This window comes from Tachypleus tridentatus, chromosome 3 (genome assembly GCF_004210375.1).
Source record: "Tachypleus tridentatus isolate NWPU-2018 chromosome 3, ASM421037v1, whole genome shotgun sequence".
NCBI classification, from domain to species: domain Eukaryota; kingdom Metazoa; phylum Arthropoda; class Merostomata; order Xiphosura; family Limulidae; genus Tachypleus; species Tachypleus tridentatus.
In genome coordinates this window covers 41,721,131-41,735,021 of record NC_134827.1, presented here as the reverse complement: position 1 = coordinate 41,735,021, position 13,891 = coordinate 41,721,131, and the positions used below count along the sequence as shown (strand labels likewise).

Here is a 13,891-nt window from a genome sequence, read left to right as displayed (position 1 = left end):
ATTCCTGATATGTTTCTTTCTTTCTTATGGCCACATTTTTCAATTTTCCATTTAGATTTTATGAATGAATTAAAGAAAAACAAATGATTTTTCAACTATTTTTTTCTATTACAAAGTTTCAAGAAATAACATCAAGTTTAAAGTATATTATATCTACGTACTGATATTCACCACTTGTCATGCCATCAAATGCTTATGACAAAAACTGAAATCATTTTACTAAAAAACAACTTTGTGCAATTATAATAAAACAGTTAAACTTCCTTAAGGCAGTAAGCTAACAAGAACTTAGAAAATTATATTGTTATTTAAAACATAACAGAGCTTCTTAAGACATGTTAATGCACCAAATATATACTTGTAACAGTCTTGTAGCAAACTACTCACAGTTGTTTGTTCAATACAAACTGAAATTCAGATGTATCACTGCTCACATGTTTTCTGTCTTACACACTTTACATTTGATAAACTGGTTTTGGCTAAATTTATGTTCCTGCACCTTGATGTAATTTTTATAGCAAATTAGTTTGTTGTTAGTGTGAAAGTATATATACCCCTTGTCTTTCATTACAAATATTAAATATTATAAATTCAAACAATTATTTATCTGTTAGTAAGAACTAGAGTATACAAATAATTACTAAACATTATATATCAAATTTATACACACCTTGTAACCACCAAAAGTAACAGATTTACAGATGAATGAATACACCCTATGTTCAAAGAAAGAAAACACAATGGTTAATTAATAACCTGCCTATAACTAAATAAATGTTTCCATAGCTAATACAAAAATCTATGGCAAGTCAAATTTTGTATACATGTGTAAAGAAGTAACATATCACTTAATATATGATTAAGAACTGAAACTATTAATGTTTGGAGAAACTCCATAATTACAGAATTGACAAAAGCAAAGACAAGTTTTTTTTTGTTTTTTTTTTGCAAATACTTGTGAAACATACAGCTGTCTTTATTTTTCTCAATTCTATATTACTTGACAGGTTTTTTACCTTATAACAGTAATTATAAATTTTTTATTAGACAACTTATTTTCAGATGTTTATAATTACTTCCCATTTATATTTGTGACAAAACTAGTAACTCTACCTGCTGTCATTTTCAACTTTCTTAACTCAACTAACAACAAAATATGGATGCTGCAAAAATGGGAATATGAAGAAACGTCAATCTTGGTCATCCAAAGTTCCAAACAAAAAAGAACACTGAGAAGTGAGAAAACTCATCACTATAAACTCAGGAAGGTCTAGAAACATGGGACAGAATGATGACCAAATCCCCCCAGTGCTACGGGATATGAGAAACAGATGAAAATAAAATCTTGGGAGAGGGTGATAAATCCTTTTGACAGTAACTTTGCCTAAAAGGTTTGACATTGCCTTAGACAAATATAAGAAAGAAGAGAAGGGATAAGAATGGAAACAACAGAGGATGAAGAATTATGAGTTTTATCAATGGATAAAACTTGGCAGAACAAATTCAGAACTTTATAAAGACTTTCTTTTGGGTTTCAAGGGCCAGGAAAGCAGAATTCACACTGTCATGAAGGTTACCATTTTAACAATATGATTATAATTGTGCTTTAAATTGACAAATGAGTACACAGTATTAATGTTAAGAGCTTAATTTGCAAAATAAATAAAGATAGTATTCAGAAACTATTTTGGTGTATTTTTAATTATTTAATAAAATATATTATATGTATCAATAAAACATCAACTGTCCAAGCCATGTTTTCAATTTCACAAATGTTTGGAATAATTTTCACTGACATAAATATTCTATGCACAAAAGATCAATGTCCCAGTCTGTGTCACATTTCCATTTCTTCTTTGACTTGATCCAATCATGGTTTTCTCTTAATGACCTTTCAGAATAGATTCAGTTTCATCTCTACTGCTGCAGGTTTCACATTTTTCATCACTTGAGACTTCTTGGGTTTGTATGTCAAAGTACAATCGTTTTCTCTTTTTTCAGTTAATCTAGGTTTTCTCACTTTTCTACCAATTTTTACTTTTGTTTAAATTGTAACTTTTCTGTTTCCAAATGCTTTTCTCACCCCTTTCACAAATATAATAATTTGCAGAATGATCTAGACTTACAGCATGCTTATTAGCATCACAAACTAGTTTTTGTGTTGTGTGTATCCTTTGCTTAGGACATTCTCACCTTGGAGTTCACTGAGATTCCAGTCTCCAAACTAGTTTGTCCATGTGACAAGACAGAAAGAATCTTCCATCACACTCTACAAATTTGGATACTTTATAAAGTGCTTTTCCAAAATGCATCTGCTCTTTTATTCTCCAAGTTGAAATCACTAAATGTACTGAAATTAGCCATGAACTCATTGTGAAGAAACTGAGTAAACTGTTTTGTGATTTCATCAGTGTTTATTTTAACTCTGTCAAATTCAACAAAGGAGTTGAGAATCCTATTCAATTTCCTTTAAGAAATGTAACACTTTACAACAGCAAGACTTGCTGGGAAAAAGCAGATATTGTCTCTTACTACAGTTTATTATAATTAGCACTTTTTCAACAACGTCTTGGCCATTGCTAGTAATTCTGTTCTATACTGTATTCTGAACACCATTTTTGTGCTTGTCACTTAGTTCTAGTTAAGAAAGAAGCCTTGTTGAAGAAAACCTAATGCTGATTTTATTATAAGCCAAGAGATCATCTTCCTGCAATTTATATCAATCCAATTTGAGCTTTGTATTCAATGTTTTCTATATATCTGGTTTCACAACAAGATTGAGCAGTTTTTTGTGATGACAAGAAACTTACTTGAAGTAAAAATGTATCTCAAGGCAGCCCCTGTGGATATTAAAACATTTATTAACGTGACCTAAGAAGGTTTAAACGTTGTTCTCTACTTTATTTTAATAAAAGTTTTAACACCGAACCAGCCATCCTAAGATACATGAGCACAATTTTCATCATGGTTTGGACATCACCACCCAGAAGAAGAGTCATGGGCTTGTCTGATTGCATTTTCTCAAGATAAGGTTGAACTAGCTGCTGACAAGGGGTGATTGCTGCAGTGATATCAGTGTGTTTTATCAAACTGTACCAAAATAATCAGACAAAGACTATTTTAAGAAAAGGCCTATTGAGTTCCTTTTACAAACCATCAGACATATATTAGGTCTAAACACAGGTTCATGATACAGGTTGATTTATTTGATACAATGTAGAAAAAAATTATTATTTTTTTATGATATATATGTATGTATATCATCAGTGAGTGAACACACCGAAAATGTCTACTCAAAACCACTAATAATAGACCTACAACAAACAGATCTATTTGAAAAACGAATAAGTTAATGATTTACTGGGCCTAACAACAATACATTGGAATGAGCAGCCACATGTGTGGCTTCACAGTTCCCTGCCTAAACTGATAACTCTTATCATTCAGTATCAAATAAAAATTGATGTTGAAAGGTTTCATGCAAGCAATAAAAAAAACAAAAAAAAACTGGACACATCTTAACTCTTAACATCCAAGTGCCAAATTGAGAGGCAGCCAGCTGCATTAGGATGTGATGTTGTAATAGGGACAATTACTAAAAGGAATGAATGTGTTTTTCTGACATGAACTGTAACCTGTTAGGATTGAAAATATAAAACACTGGTCACGATGTTGAATACATATGGTATATTATATGATGAGATCAAAATTGTTACTGATAAGAAAACTGATTCAATAATCATGGAAGATTTTAATTTTACACATTTAATGGAATCATATAGAATGTAACAGAGAGAAAATTTATTGGAGTGGTTCAGATTTTCTATACCAACTGGTGCTGTTTTAGTTTCTAGAAGTACTTCAGGGATTAATGCTTGAGTTATCTTTTAAGTGTATAATTAGCAATTTATCTTAATTTGTTGGTGAAATTAATCTTTGGGTACATCTAACTGTATTGAAGATTCTGAGGTATTACAGAATGAACTAAGTAAAATGGTAAGTTGAACAAATGTTTGTTAAATGATATTTAAATACAGTAAGTACAGGATAATTCATTTGACTTAAGTTAGATCACACATTCAATAAAGATGGAAACTAGCTCAAAGCATGAATAAAGAAAAGGTCTTTACATGGTAGAAAACAATTCACACAAGCCATTCAAAAAGTACTTCTTTGTTGCTATAAATATAGCGAATATAATTTATGATGTATTTTAAAACATCACAATTAAACGATTTAAAAGATACCTCCTTATGTTAAGTCTCACTTGGCATTCCAAGTGAACAATTTTGGTCTTGTTATCCAAGATACTGACTTAATGAAATGTGTTCAACTAGGATTATTCCAGGGATGGAAGGATTACTTTATAGGGGCAGGGTAAGATCTTTCATCTTATTTTGTTGAGCTATACTCTGATGATAACTTAAAAGGACAACAGATTAGGTCTTGGAATGGACCAAATGAATTACATTTAAGGTAATTTCATTTTCTAACAGGATCATTGAGTTATGGAACGAGTTGTTGTGAGTAATTACTTACAGTAATAATACTTCTCTAAAATCTGAGATGTAATACTACAAGCAACATCTTATAGCTACATTGAATTTGCAATAAAATACCTGTGTATAGTAATTAAAATCTACCTTGCATATCAACACTAATTTTAATACTACTACAAAAAAGAATTCTTACATTATACTCGAGGTTTCCTTGCCAATGTCAAAGAATGCAGATAAAGCCTGTTTTGATCTGATTTGCACACACCATAGTCTGTAGTAAAAATTATATCCAAATTAAAAAAAATTTAATAAATTATACAAATCAGAGCACCTGAGTAAAAGCAAAATTTATTTATTTGATACTAAAGTATTGGATGTTTCAATATTATTTTAATCTAAACAACTCAAAACTGACCCAAATGTCAAAATCCATAAACACACACAGTTAAGATTATAATTTGACTACTTGTAATTTATGCTTGAATTTTTTTTAACTTATCAACTTTTAAATTGGAAGGAACAACAACATGATGTAGTCATTATTAACCTGGTAAAAGAGCATTCTAAACAACAATTTTTCTTTCTGATGACCCACAAGTTTATGAACAAAATTATAAATACCTTGTACTTAAACTGATTACATGAAAAGTTATTTCAACAACTATAAAAACTTGTTGTATAATATTACACAAACAAAGATTATTAACACAAACTAGCTCACCATTGGCAGTGCTATGGCTCAACTTTGAACTTTCCAATAAGAATATGACACAGAAGTTGTTTTATTAAAATAAGTTTTTAACTTGATTGATAACTCTGAATTTCAGTTTTGCCTTAAAAACCTGAGAATCAATTAAACCAACAGGTTTTTATGATTGTCTTCAAAATATATACACTAATTACAGAAACAATATGAACTGTTCATCACATAAATGTTCTTAAGTTCTAGAAGTATCACTCTGTCTGGTTTAAATTTTGAGGATGAAATAAATATTTTACTATTAATATTTCAAAGCATCTGTTGGTACAGAAGTTAAGCTGTTTTAAGATCTACCCTTACTATGATTACAATTAGTAAAATTTGTATTTCTCTACCAAACCCCTTTCTCTAGTTACAACAATAACTGACTCCAATGTCACTGACCTTCCAAGAATGTGTGGAAATAATCCTGTTATAACATTAATCCATGATATCTGTTGTGCACATTTCAAACAGTTATAAACAGGACTTACAAAAATCAGAGTTATGCATGACTCTTTTATCATAATTTAATTACCACATTCTTTGTTATTATTATTCAATATGTTCTATGACCATTCTTGCACGTAAATTTCATAAAATAAGAACATTCATTTCATGTTACTATTATTAATTTATGTGCATAAAGAATGTATTTTCCATAAATGCATTGCTCATAAGTTTGATCCTTGGTGTTAAATGAAAACAAGAGAACATAAACAATGTAGAAAAATATACAATCCAAAAGTGAACAATAAAATGATTACAAACCAGAATATACAAAAGGAGGAATTAGTAAAATTACACTTTTCAAACAATTTTAATTAAATGATGAACTTATATGTAGTATTTTGATTTGTATTTTACTAACTAAAGAGAAGCTATATTCATATAGGATTTTCTATAACTCAATGACAATTAGTAAATCAAATAGGCTTCACATTTATATTTAATATTGTGATGAATTAAGTGTAATACCTGAAGAAAACGTTATTTTTATTTTATATATTTCAGAATGAAAATGTTTATTTTCAAAAGTTTAAAAACAAAATATAATGTTGTCTTTATGTACTAAATTAATTTATATTAAGCATATTTCAAATATAGGAGTTACTTAGAATAAGAAAGAGTAATACCATTGTCACCATTTTATTATGTTTAAATAAAATTAATTCTCTTCTTAGTAGTAAATTATTTAAAATTTTTATTCAAAAGATCAAAATCGTAAAATTCAGTATATAATTAAAAATGAAATATAAATTATATATAATTATTAGTAGTAAAATATTTAAAATTTTTATTCAAAAGATCAAAATCCTAAAATTCAGTATATAAATAAAATGAAATATAAATTATGACAATATATAGTTTAGTCCTCTTCTTAGTAGCAAAATATTTAAAATTTTTATTCAAAAGATCAAAATCCTAAAATTCAGTATATAATTAAAAATGAAATATAAATTATGACAATATATGATTTACTTTGACTATTTAAATTTAAAATAAAAATCCTTTTAATCAAAAGTGACCATGTTCATATTTTAAATTTCATACCTAATTTCTTATTTATTTTGCACACAAAAAACAACCTTAAAATACTGCAAATAATTTGTTTTCATCTACCACTGTTCAATATTTTGCCCATAATAAATCTACAATTTGTACAATAACATTAATGAGTTAAATACTGATCAAGAAGAATTCTCTTGGCCTAGCTGTCAACACACAGCTACACAGAGAAATACCATCTAAAGTATAAATTAACCCAATTCATAAAGCTGGTTTTTTATAATGTTCACAGTTACATACCTGTCTAAGCAGCTGGACTGGACAATTGTTTTCTAATGCTAACATCAGCAAAGAATAAATCAAGGAACCTCCAGCATCTCCATCTGAGAAAATAAATGTATATGATAAATAACAAATTTTGTTCATGTAAAAAACCATAGAAGTTAAACTGTTAGATAAGCACACTCATTGTTAAAATTTATCTTAAGATGGCTGGTATGGGTATTAAAACTTTTATTAAAATAAAGTAGAGAACAACATTTCAACCTTCTTAAGCCTTAACCTTCTTTAGGTTAAAAAAAGAGAGTTTTGAGAAGTGAAATTCAAGTGAATTTCTCATCACAAAACACTCATTGTTAATTCACTGTTCTTTTGGGGGATTACATATATACTATATTATCAAAAGTACTGTAATATAAATATATGACAAGGTGGTTATGTTTCATTTTTGAGATTTCATTTAATAGGATATGAAATTACAGCTGACAATAGTTAATAACACTTAATACCAACCATTGACAAACATCTGATAAAATATTTTTATTCCAGTGTTTGTGTGTGTGTGTAAGTATATATTTTCTAATAAACAAAAATAAAAAACTGAACAAATCAGAAGAATCCCTATGGTACAGACATAGGATATAAAATGTATCATAGGTTTCAGAGGTGACTGAAAAAAGTAGGACCCACACTGTGATGGGGATAAATGAATTGTCAGTTTCAAACTCAACTGTAAGTTTCACAAAAAGAAATACATAAATAAATAATAATAAAATAATCAAAATAAATAAAAATTAGGAGAGCAAGATGTGAGTACTCAAGCCCATAATGTCTCACATCTGTATCATCCTTTACTACCTGCAAACTGTTGTGGGAAGGTGACTGTTCTCCAAAGTAAAGAAAATGTAATAATAATAATAAGGTACTAACACTTGAGTGTAAGCAAGATAAACTGCAGCATTTTTTATTTTTATTTGGGTTTGTTTTTAATGCAGTTTTTCCTACTGATTTTATTTTACTTGACTATCAAGTATTAATCTTTATTTATATGTAGACAGGCTGGTGGTCCTACACATGCAAGGAAAGATATCAACAGTAACTATTAAAAATCACTCACATAACATTTTTTTGCAGAAAATAAAAAAGGGAATCTCAGTATATTAGAAAGCATACAAATGAAAAGTTACATACCGAGCAAGTTTCTTCCCACCACACACAAAAAAAAAACAAAAAACGTATACATATCCTAACATAAATATCTAGAATGTATCTCTACATAGCACTAATACTTACTTAGTGTAAAACACGCATCTAACTTAAAAAAGCAGAAACCTTACCACTGAATATTATTATTCACATCAGGTTAACCATTTTGCTATGGGTTCAGTGTAATATACAAGTTCATCTATACAACTGCACACATTAAGTATTTGCACTATAACTTTTGATGCAGCATGTATCTTCACAAAATTTGGTAAAGATTACAAATATTTTGTGTACAAAGATATCAGATTTTTTAATTTTTATTAAAGATTCTTTGTGAATCTGAGTGCAAACTGATTTCATGTTATGATTAAAAAAAATTATTCTTTGTTTAAAAATCTCAGATATTATTTTCACAATCTCTAAAACCTCTAAGTACTTTCAAACACTTATTTTCAGCGAGACTTTGTTTTATGTTATTTTCTCTACTCTAACTATGTGTGATCTGTCATTTGACCAACCTCATAACCATCATAAAACTTTGGAAATAAATGTAAATGAAGTTTTCATGCTAGAATGACTACATATTATAACACAAAAGACAGTAATATAAAACTGACCTTTAGTCTTTCCTGTCTTGGCTGCATTTTAGTGGACTAATATTTTATAATACAGTCACATTTCAATTATTGTACATTATACTCATAACTAATTACTATTTAGAAATAAGTTATGGAGCTTATTTTCTTAAATATTGAATGATAAAAAATAAAGAAGTAAAGCAAACAATTATCTCTTCTTGCTACAATTTTTGTACTCAGTTGCTGCTCTAAGTCTTTTAAAATTTTGCATATGAAGGATATCAAACAAAATTGTTTTCAGGTTTTATACACACACACACACACACACACATATATATATATACAGTTAAATTACCAAAACATCATAAATAACTAAACTGATACCATAGAATTTAACTGTAATTTATTAAGCTTAGTACCTAAAATTTATTTAGATTTAGTAAAATATGAAATTTCAATCAGACTAAAGACACAACCTATCTTCTTGAAATTTTGGTTTGAAAGAATGTGGCAGCTTTTTTACAGATTAAAAGAGCTGAGTAAACTACTCTGGAGGATATTCTAAACTTTTGATTGGTTATTCACATATCATTTTGAAGTAAGTGTACATAACGAACCATATGGTGAAAGAAGCCACTAGGTTTGATTCAGTATGCAAGTCGTATCTCAGCAAAATAAAAAGATATAAGGTTCTCATTTTTCATTCTAGCCTGATAATATTAATAATTTGAGTTTCTAATTAGTATGAAACTATAGACTTAATATTTTGGGATCACAGTCATCTGATTTTAACCAATGCTGCATTCAAAATACTACATGACTCACTGAAATCTATATTCAGATTCTTTAAATATTTAACCTTTAAATTAAGAAATTAACTTATGTATGTACATAGTATTAAAGTTTGAATTATAATCTACAATGTGATTCCAAATTTATTGACCTAAATTCATAAAATAGTAGTTCAATAAAATTTTGAATGTAAGGCAACAAACACAATGACATCACGTTTGAGATGTATTTAGGAGGTTTTAAGAGATTATGCAAAATATTTGAGATTTTGGCAATGAAGAGTAGTTTTTTTCAGTCATAACATGAAATCACTTTGCACCCTATTTTCACAAGCAAATCTTTAGTAAAGATATTTCATTAAAAAAGTTTGATTTTTTTGTATACAAAATACTTGTAATATTTAGTAAAAGTCTACCACATTTTGTGAAGATACACATGCAATAACAAAAGTTATAGTTCAAATACTTAACATGTGCAAATTTGAAGGTGAAGTCGTATATAATACCGAGCCAGTAGCTAAAGGATTAAATAATTCTCCTTTTCATCAAAGTCCACAAGACAGATTCAATAACTTCAGAATGCCATTCAATAAGACAATTTATTTCTTCTCTATATCTGTTATTACAAGCTGTGAAACTCACTTTAGAAATTGTCCATTATGACTTAAACCAAAAGTCAATCTAACTTCACTTTTACAAACATACTTGCATTAATTTGAGACATTATGATGTAACAGTACTCAATTTAAGCAACAAGAAAAATTCAGAAGGTTTGAGTAATGTGACATTAATTCATAACTGGTTTTAGAGTTAGGTAAACAAATCTGCAATAAACTATTTCTTCCAAGTTATACATTTCCTGTAATGAAAATATATTTGCGATAGGTATTTATCTCCTCTCTCAAATATAGCAATATGGTTCAGTGCTACCCTCTATATGCAAAATTCTTTGCATGCCACAAGTCTTCAACTTTCACAAACCACACAATCAAGTATCTATAGGATATATATTTTCAATATATTCTTCTCACATATACAGCTAGAATCTCACACTCAACAAGTAATTTTTCTTGACTGATACAAGAAAAAAAGAAGCATCCATCATAAGCTTCTGAAGAACATGCAAAAAAACAGGAGATCCTCAAAGTAGAAGATCCTATGTAGGAGACCACACAACTTCTGTTACAGGTATATTCTACACCCAATGTTGTACCCATGCATTACTTCCACTAAAATGTGTAACTAGAATAGGCAGAGAGTCCAGTGACAATGATAGAAATAAGTATCCTTCAAAAGCATATGACAGACACCATAAGTGTGATCCCAACAAGGAACACACATGGGAAACCACACCACTTCTGTACCAGGTATACACTATGCAAAGTGTGGAAACAGGTGTCACATATATGGGTGGAAAGTGAGAAGAGCACAATCAAATGGGAAAGAAAGAAAGAAACACTAAGTGAGTTTGAATCCAAACAACAATACACTGGAATCTCAGTCCCCATGAAGAAAGACTAGACAAGAACCATCTACAATCAGATATGTGAGGAATGTGCTCAAAATGTGTTGAGTCGCTAAGGCAAGTGGCTCATCAACTCCAGTCCAAACCCAAGCAGCATCAGGAATACTACTTCTGACTTGTGATTGGAGGAGGATCCCCACCATCTTTATCTCAAGGTTAGTAGAACAGTATTATACACATGCCTAACCAATCTACTAAAAGAAGCAAAAGAGCAAATCCACAACCACCCACACATACAACAGTCCAACACTCAAATGATGGTGTGAAGGGACGTACCAGTGTGGCGTTTTGCATTGCAGGAAAAAACAAACACTGTTAGGAGAAAAAAGACACCTCTTATAACAACCAATCTCCCAACAGTTTAAAACTAGGAAACCCTCAGTTGAGACACTCAGACCTGAAAACAGTAATGGTGCTCAAAGCAACAATAATAATTTCAGAAATTGTAAAACAAACTTAAGAAGTCATATTAAACCATGAAGAATTCAAAAAAGAGAAAACAAAATTAATAAACAAAGGTAAATTATCTCTGCAAACGACTACAGAAACAATTAACTGTAGCAAATCAAGTTAATCATTACTTCACAAAAGAAATGGAATTAATACTTGAAGGAAAAGAGTTAACAACTGAAAAACATCTGCACTCAATCACTGTCTAATAAGAAGTAACAGTTCATTGTAAAGGGAGTCAGGAGGGTGTGTCACACTCCTATTGGGAGTTTACATGACAACTTACATGCCAGACACAGTTGAGCCACATGGAAGTTCAAGGATTATGGCATGACAAACATTTCTGCACACAGAAGGCAGCACTGAATGAAAATAGTTATACATGTAAGAAGAAGTACTGTACTACACCAGAAACTTTACAATTTGGATTCAATCTATAATCAAAACATATTCAACTTACCCACAACACATCTAGAATTCCATATGCAAAGTCTTTGTTCCCTAACAGATCATCTAGGACTAGGTTAACAACCTGACAAATGTACAAAAAATACATGTATATACACACTATTTTATTATGCCATCCCACATTATGTTCAACATATAAAGCACTTAAATTCAAACTAACATACAGAACTCATATTCTTAATTTTCCATGGTCTTTTCAATTTCTTATAACAATACATGCATAGTTCATTCATAAAATTCATTTACTGTTTATTGTACTTTTAATCAGTCAAAATGATTCATTTTATAATCATGCTATTCTTTATAACACACTACATTAGTTCTTGTAGATGATTATAAGCAGCTACACATCTTCCTTAAGCATTCGTGATGAGCCCAATCAAGTTCACAGATTAATCCCACACTCTTTAAATGAAAGTAGTTTTATGAGTTTTATTAAATATTGGACAAAATAAAGTGTGGAAAAAAACCCCATAAAACTCTACCCTTTCATAAAAAAAGATATTACTTTATGGTAAGTAACCAGAACTATTATACAGCCAATCAAATTTTATTTAACAATGCCAAACTGATTCACGCTACAACGTGTAACATTGACATCCACTGCATTAATGATCACATGCCTAGAAAGTACTAGTTTATTCCATTCTTTCTCCTCCATAAATTGTGAAACAAAGTTACCCTGTCTATTATAAATTGTCTATGTGATTACTTAGTAAGTTACTTAGTTGTAGCATTTCTATGTTTGAAAACTGCTATAAGAATAGTTTTACTAAAGTTAATTTTATTTATTTATACAATAGTCATAAATTGTAGGAAAAGACATCATATTACTCATCATCAAATGCAATTACAAACAATGATTTATTTATAAAACAAACTCATAATATATAAGGGTGTCAATAATAAACTCTTATTCACTGTGCTATATGTAATGCTCCCATTAATTTATGGGACAGTCAAAACAATAAAGATTACAAACAAACAATGTTAGAAGGATGTGGCTAAATTATGTATGATCTTCTATCAAAGCATGTTAGATGGATGTGGCTAAATCAGTCAATAAATATGAATTAAATGTATGATCTTCTATCAAAGCATGTTAGATGGATGTGGCTAAATCAGTCAATATATGAATTAAATGTATGATCTTCTATCAAAGCATGTTAGATGGATGTGGCTAAATCAGTCAATATAAGAATTAAATGTATGAATCAAAGCATGTTAGATGGATGTGGCTAAATCAGTCAATATAAGAATTAAATGTATGATCTTCTATCAAAGCATGTTAGATGGATGTGGCTAAATCAGTCAATATATGAATTAAATGTATGATCTTCTATCAAAGCATGTTAGATGGATGTGGCTAAATCAGTCAATATAAGAATTAAATGTATGATCTTCTATCAAAGCATGTTAGATGGATGTGGCTAAATCAGTCAATATAAGAATTAAATGTATGATCTTCTATCAAAGCATGTTACAACTATACTTCCAATATTTGATAATACATAAACAGTACTGAATACCTTCTTCATAAAACCTTTATGAAGTGCATATGGTGACATAAATGCCATGTACACAGAGTAAGTTTTCTGTTTATCATTATTGATACATTTATAAACAGTGGTGTTATAAAAACAGGTACTTTTCTTCATACCTCACTTATATTTCTGAGTTTTTATACAAGTCTTTACAAAGACCAGTGTTTTAGATACAGTTAACTGCAAGACAATTGTTTGCTTTACACTCACAGATGTCAAGGCGAATTCATTCTTGTAGATTCAGCATATGATAATGAGGTTGTTATAAAATGAGTTATCTGTGCTCTGTCCATTATAGGTATC

At 29.4% G+C, this 13,891-nt stretch overlaps 1 protein-coding gene across 9 annotated transcripts in view; it reads right to left on the bottom strand.

Annotated features, from left to right (window-relative positions):
• The window catches only part of LOC143246748 (uncharacterized), a 102,988-nt gene that overhangs the window by 58,493 nt on the left and 30,604 nt on the right, over positions 1-13,891 (bottom strand). For 6 of the 9 annotated variants that reach the window (XM_076493840.1, XM_076493849.1, XM_076493841.1 and 3 more), the window contains exons 4-5: positions 4,693-4,770; positions 671-716 (exon numbers count right to left, since the gene is read on the bottom strand). In XM_076493840.1, the coding sequence (XP_076349955.1) occupies positions 671-716; positions 4,693-4,770 (124 nt within the window). Of the gene's footprint in view, positions 1-670; positions 717-4,692; positions 4,771-7,047; positions 7,131-8,217; positions 8,249-12,036; positions 12,109-13,891 lie in introns of those variants that run through there. The other 3 variants (XM_076493847.1, XM_076493846.1, XM_076493848.1) reach the window with 2 other exon arrangements.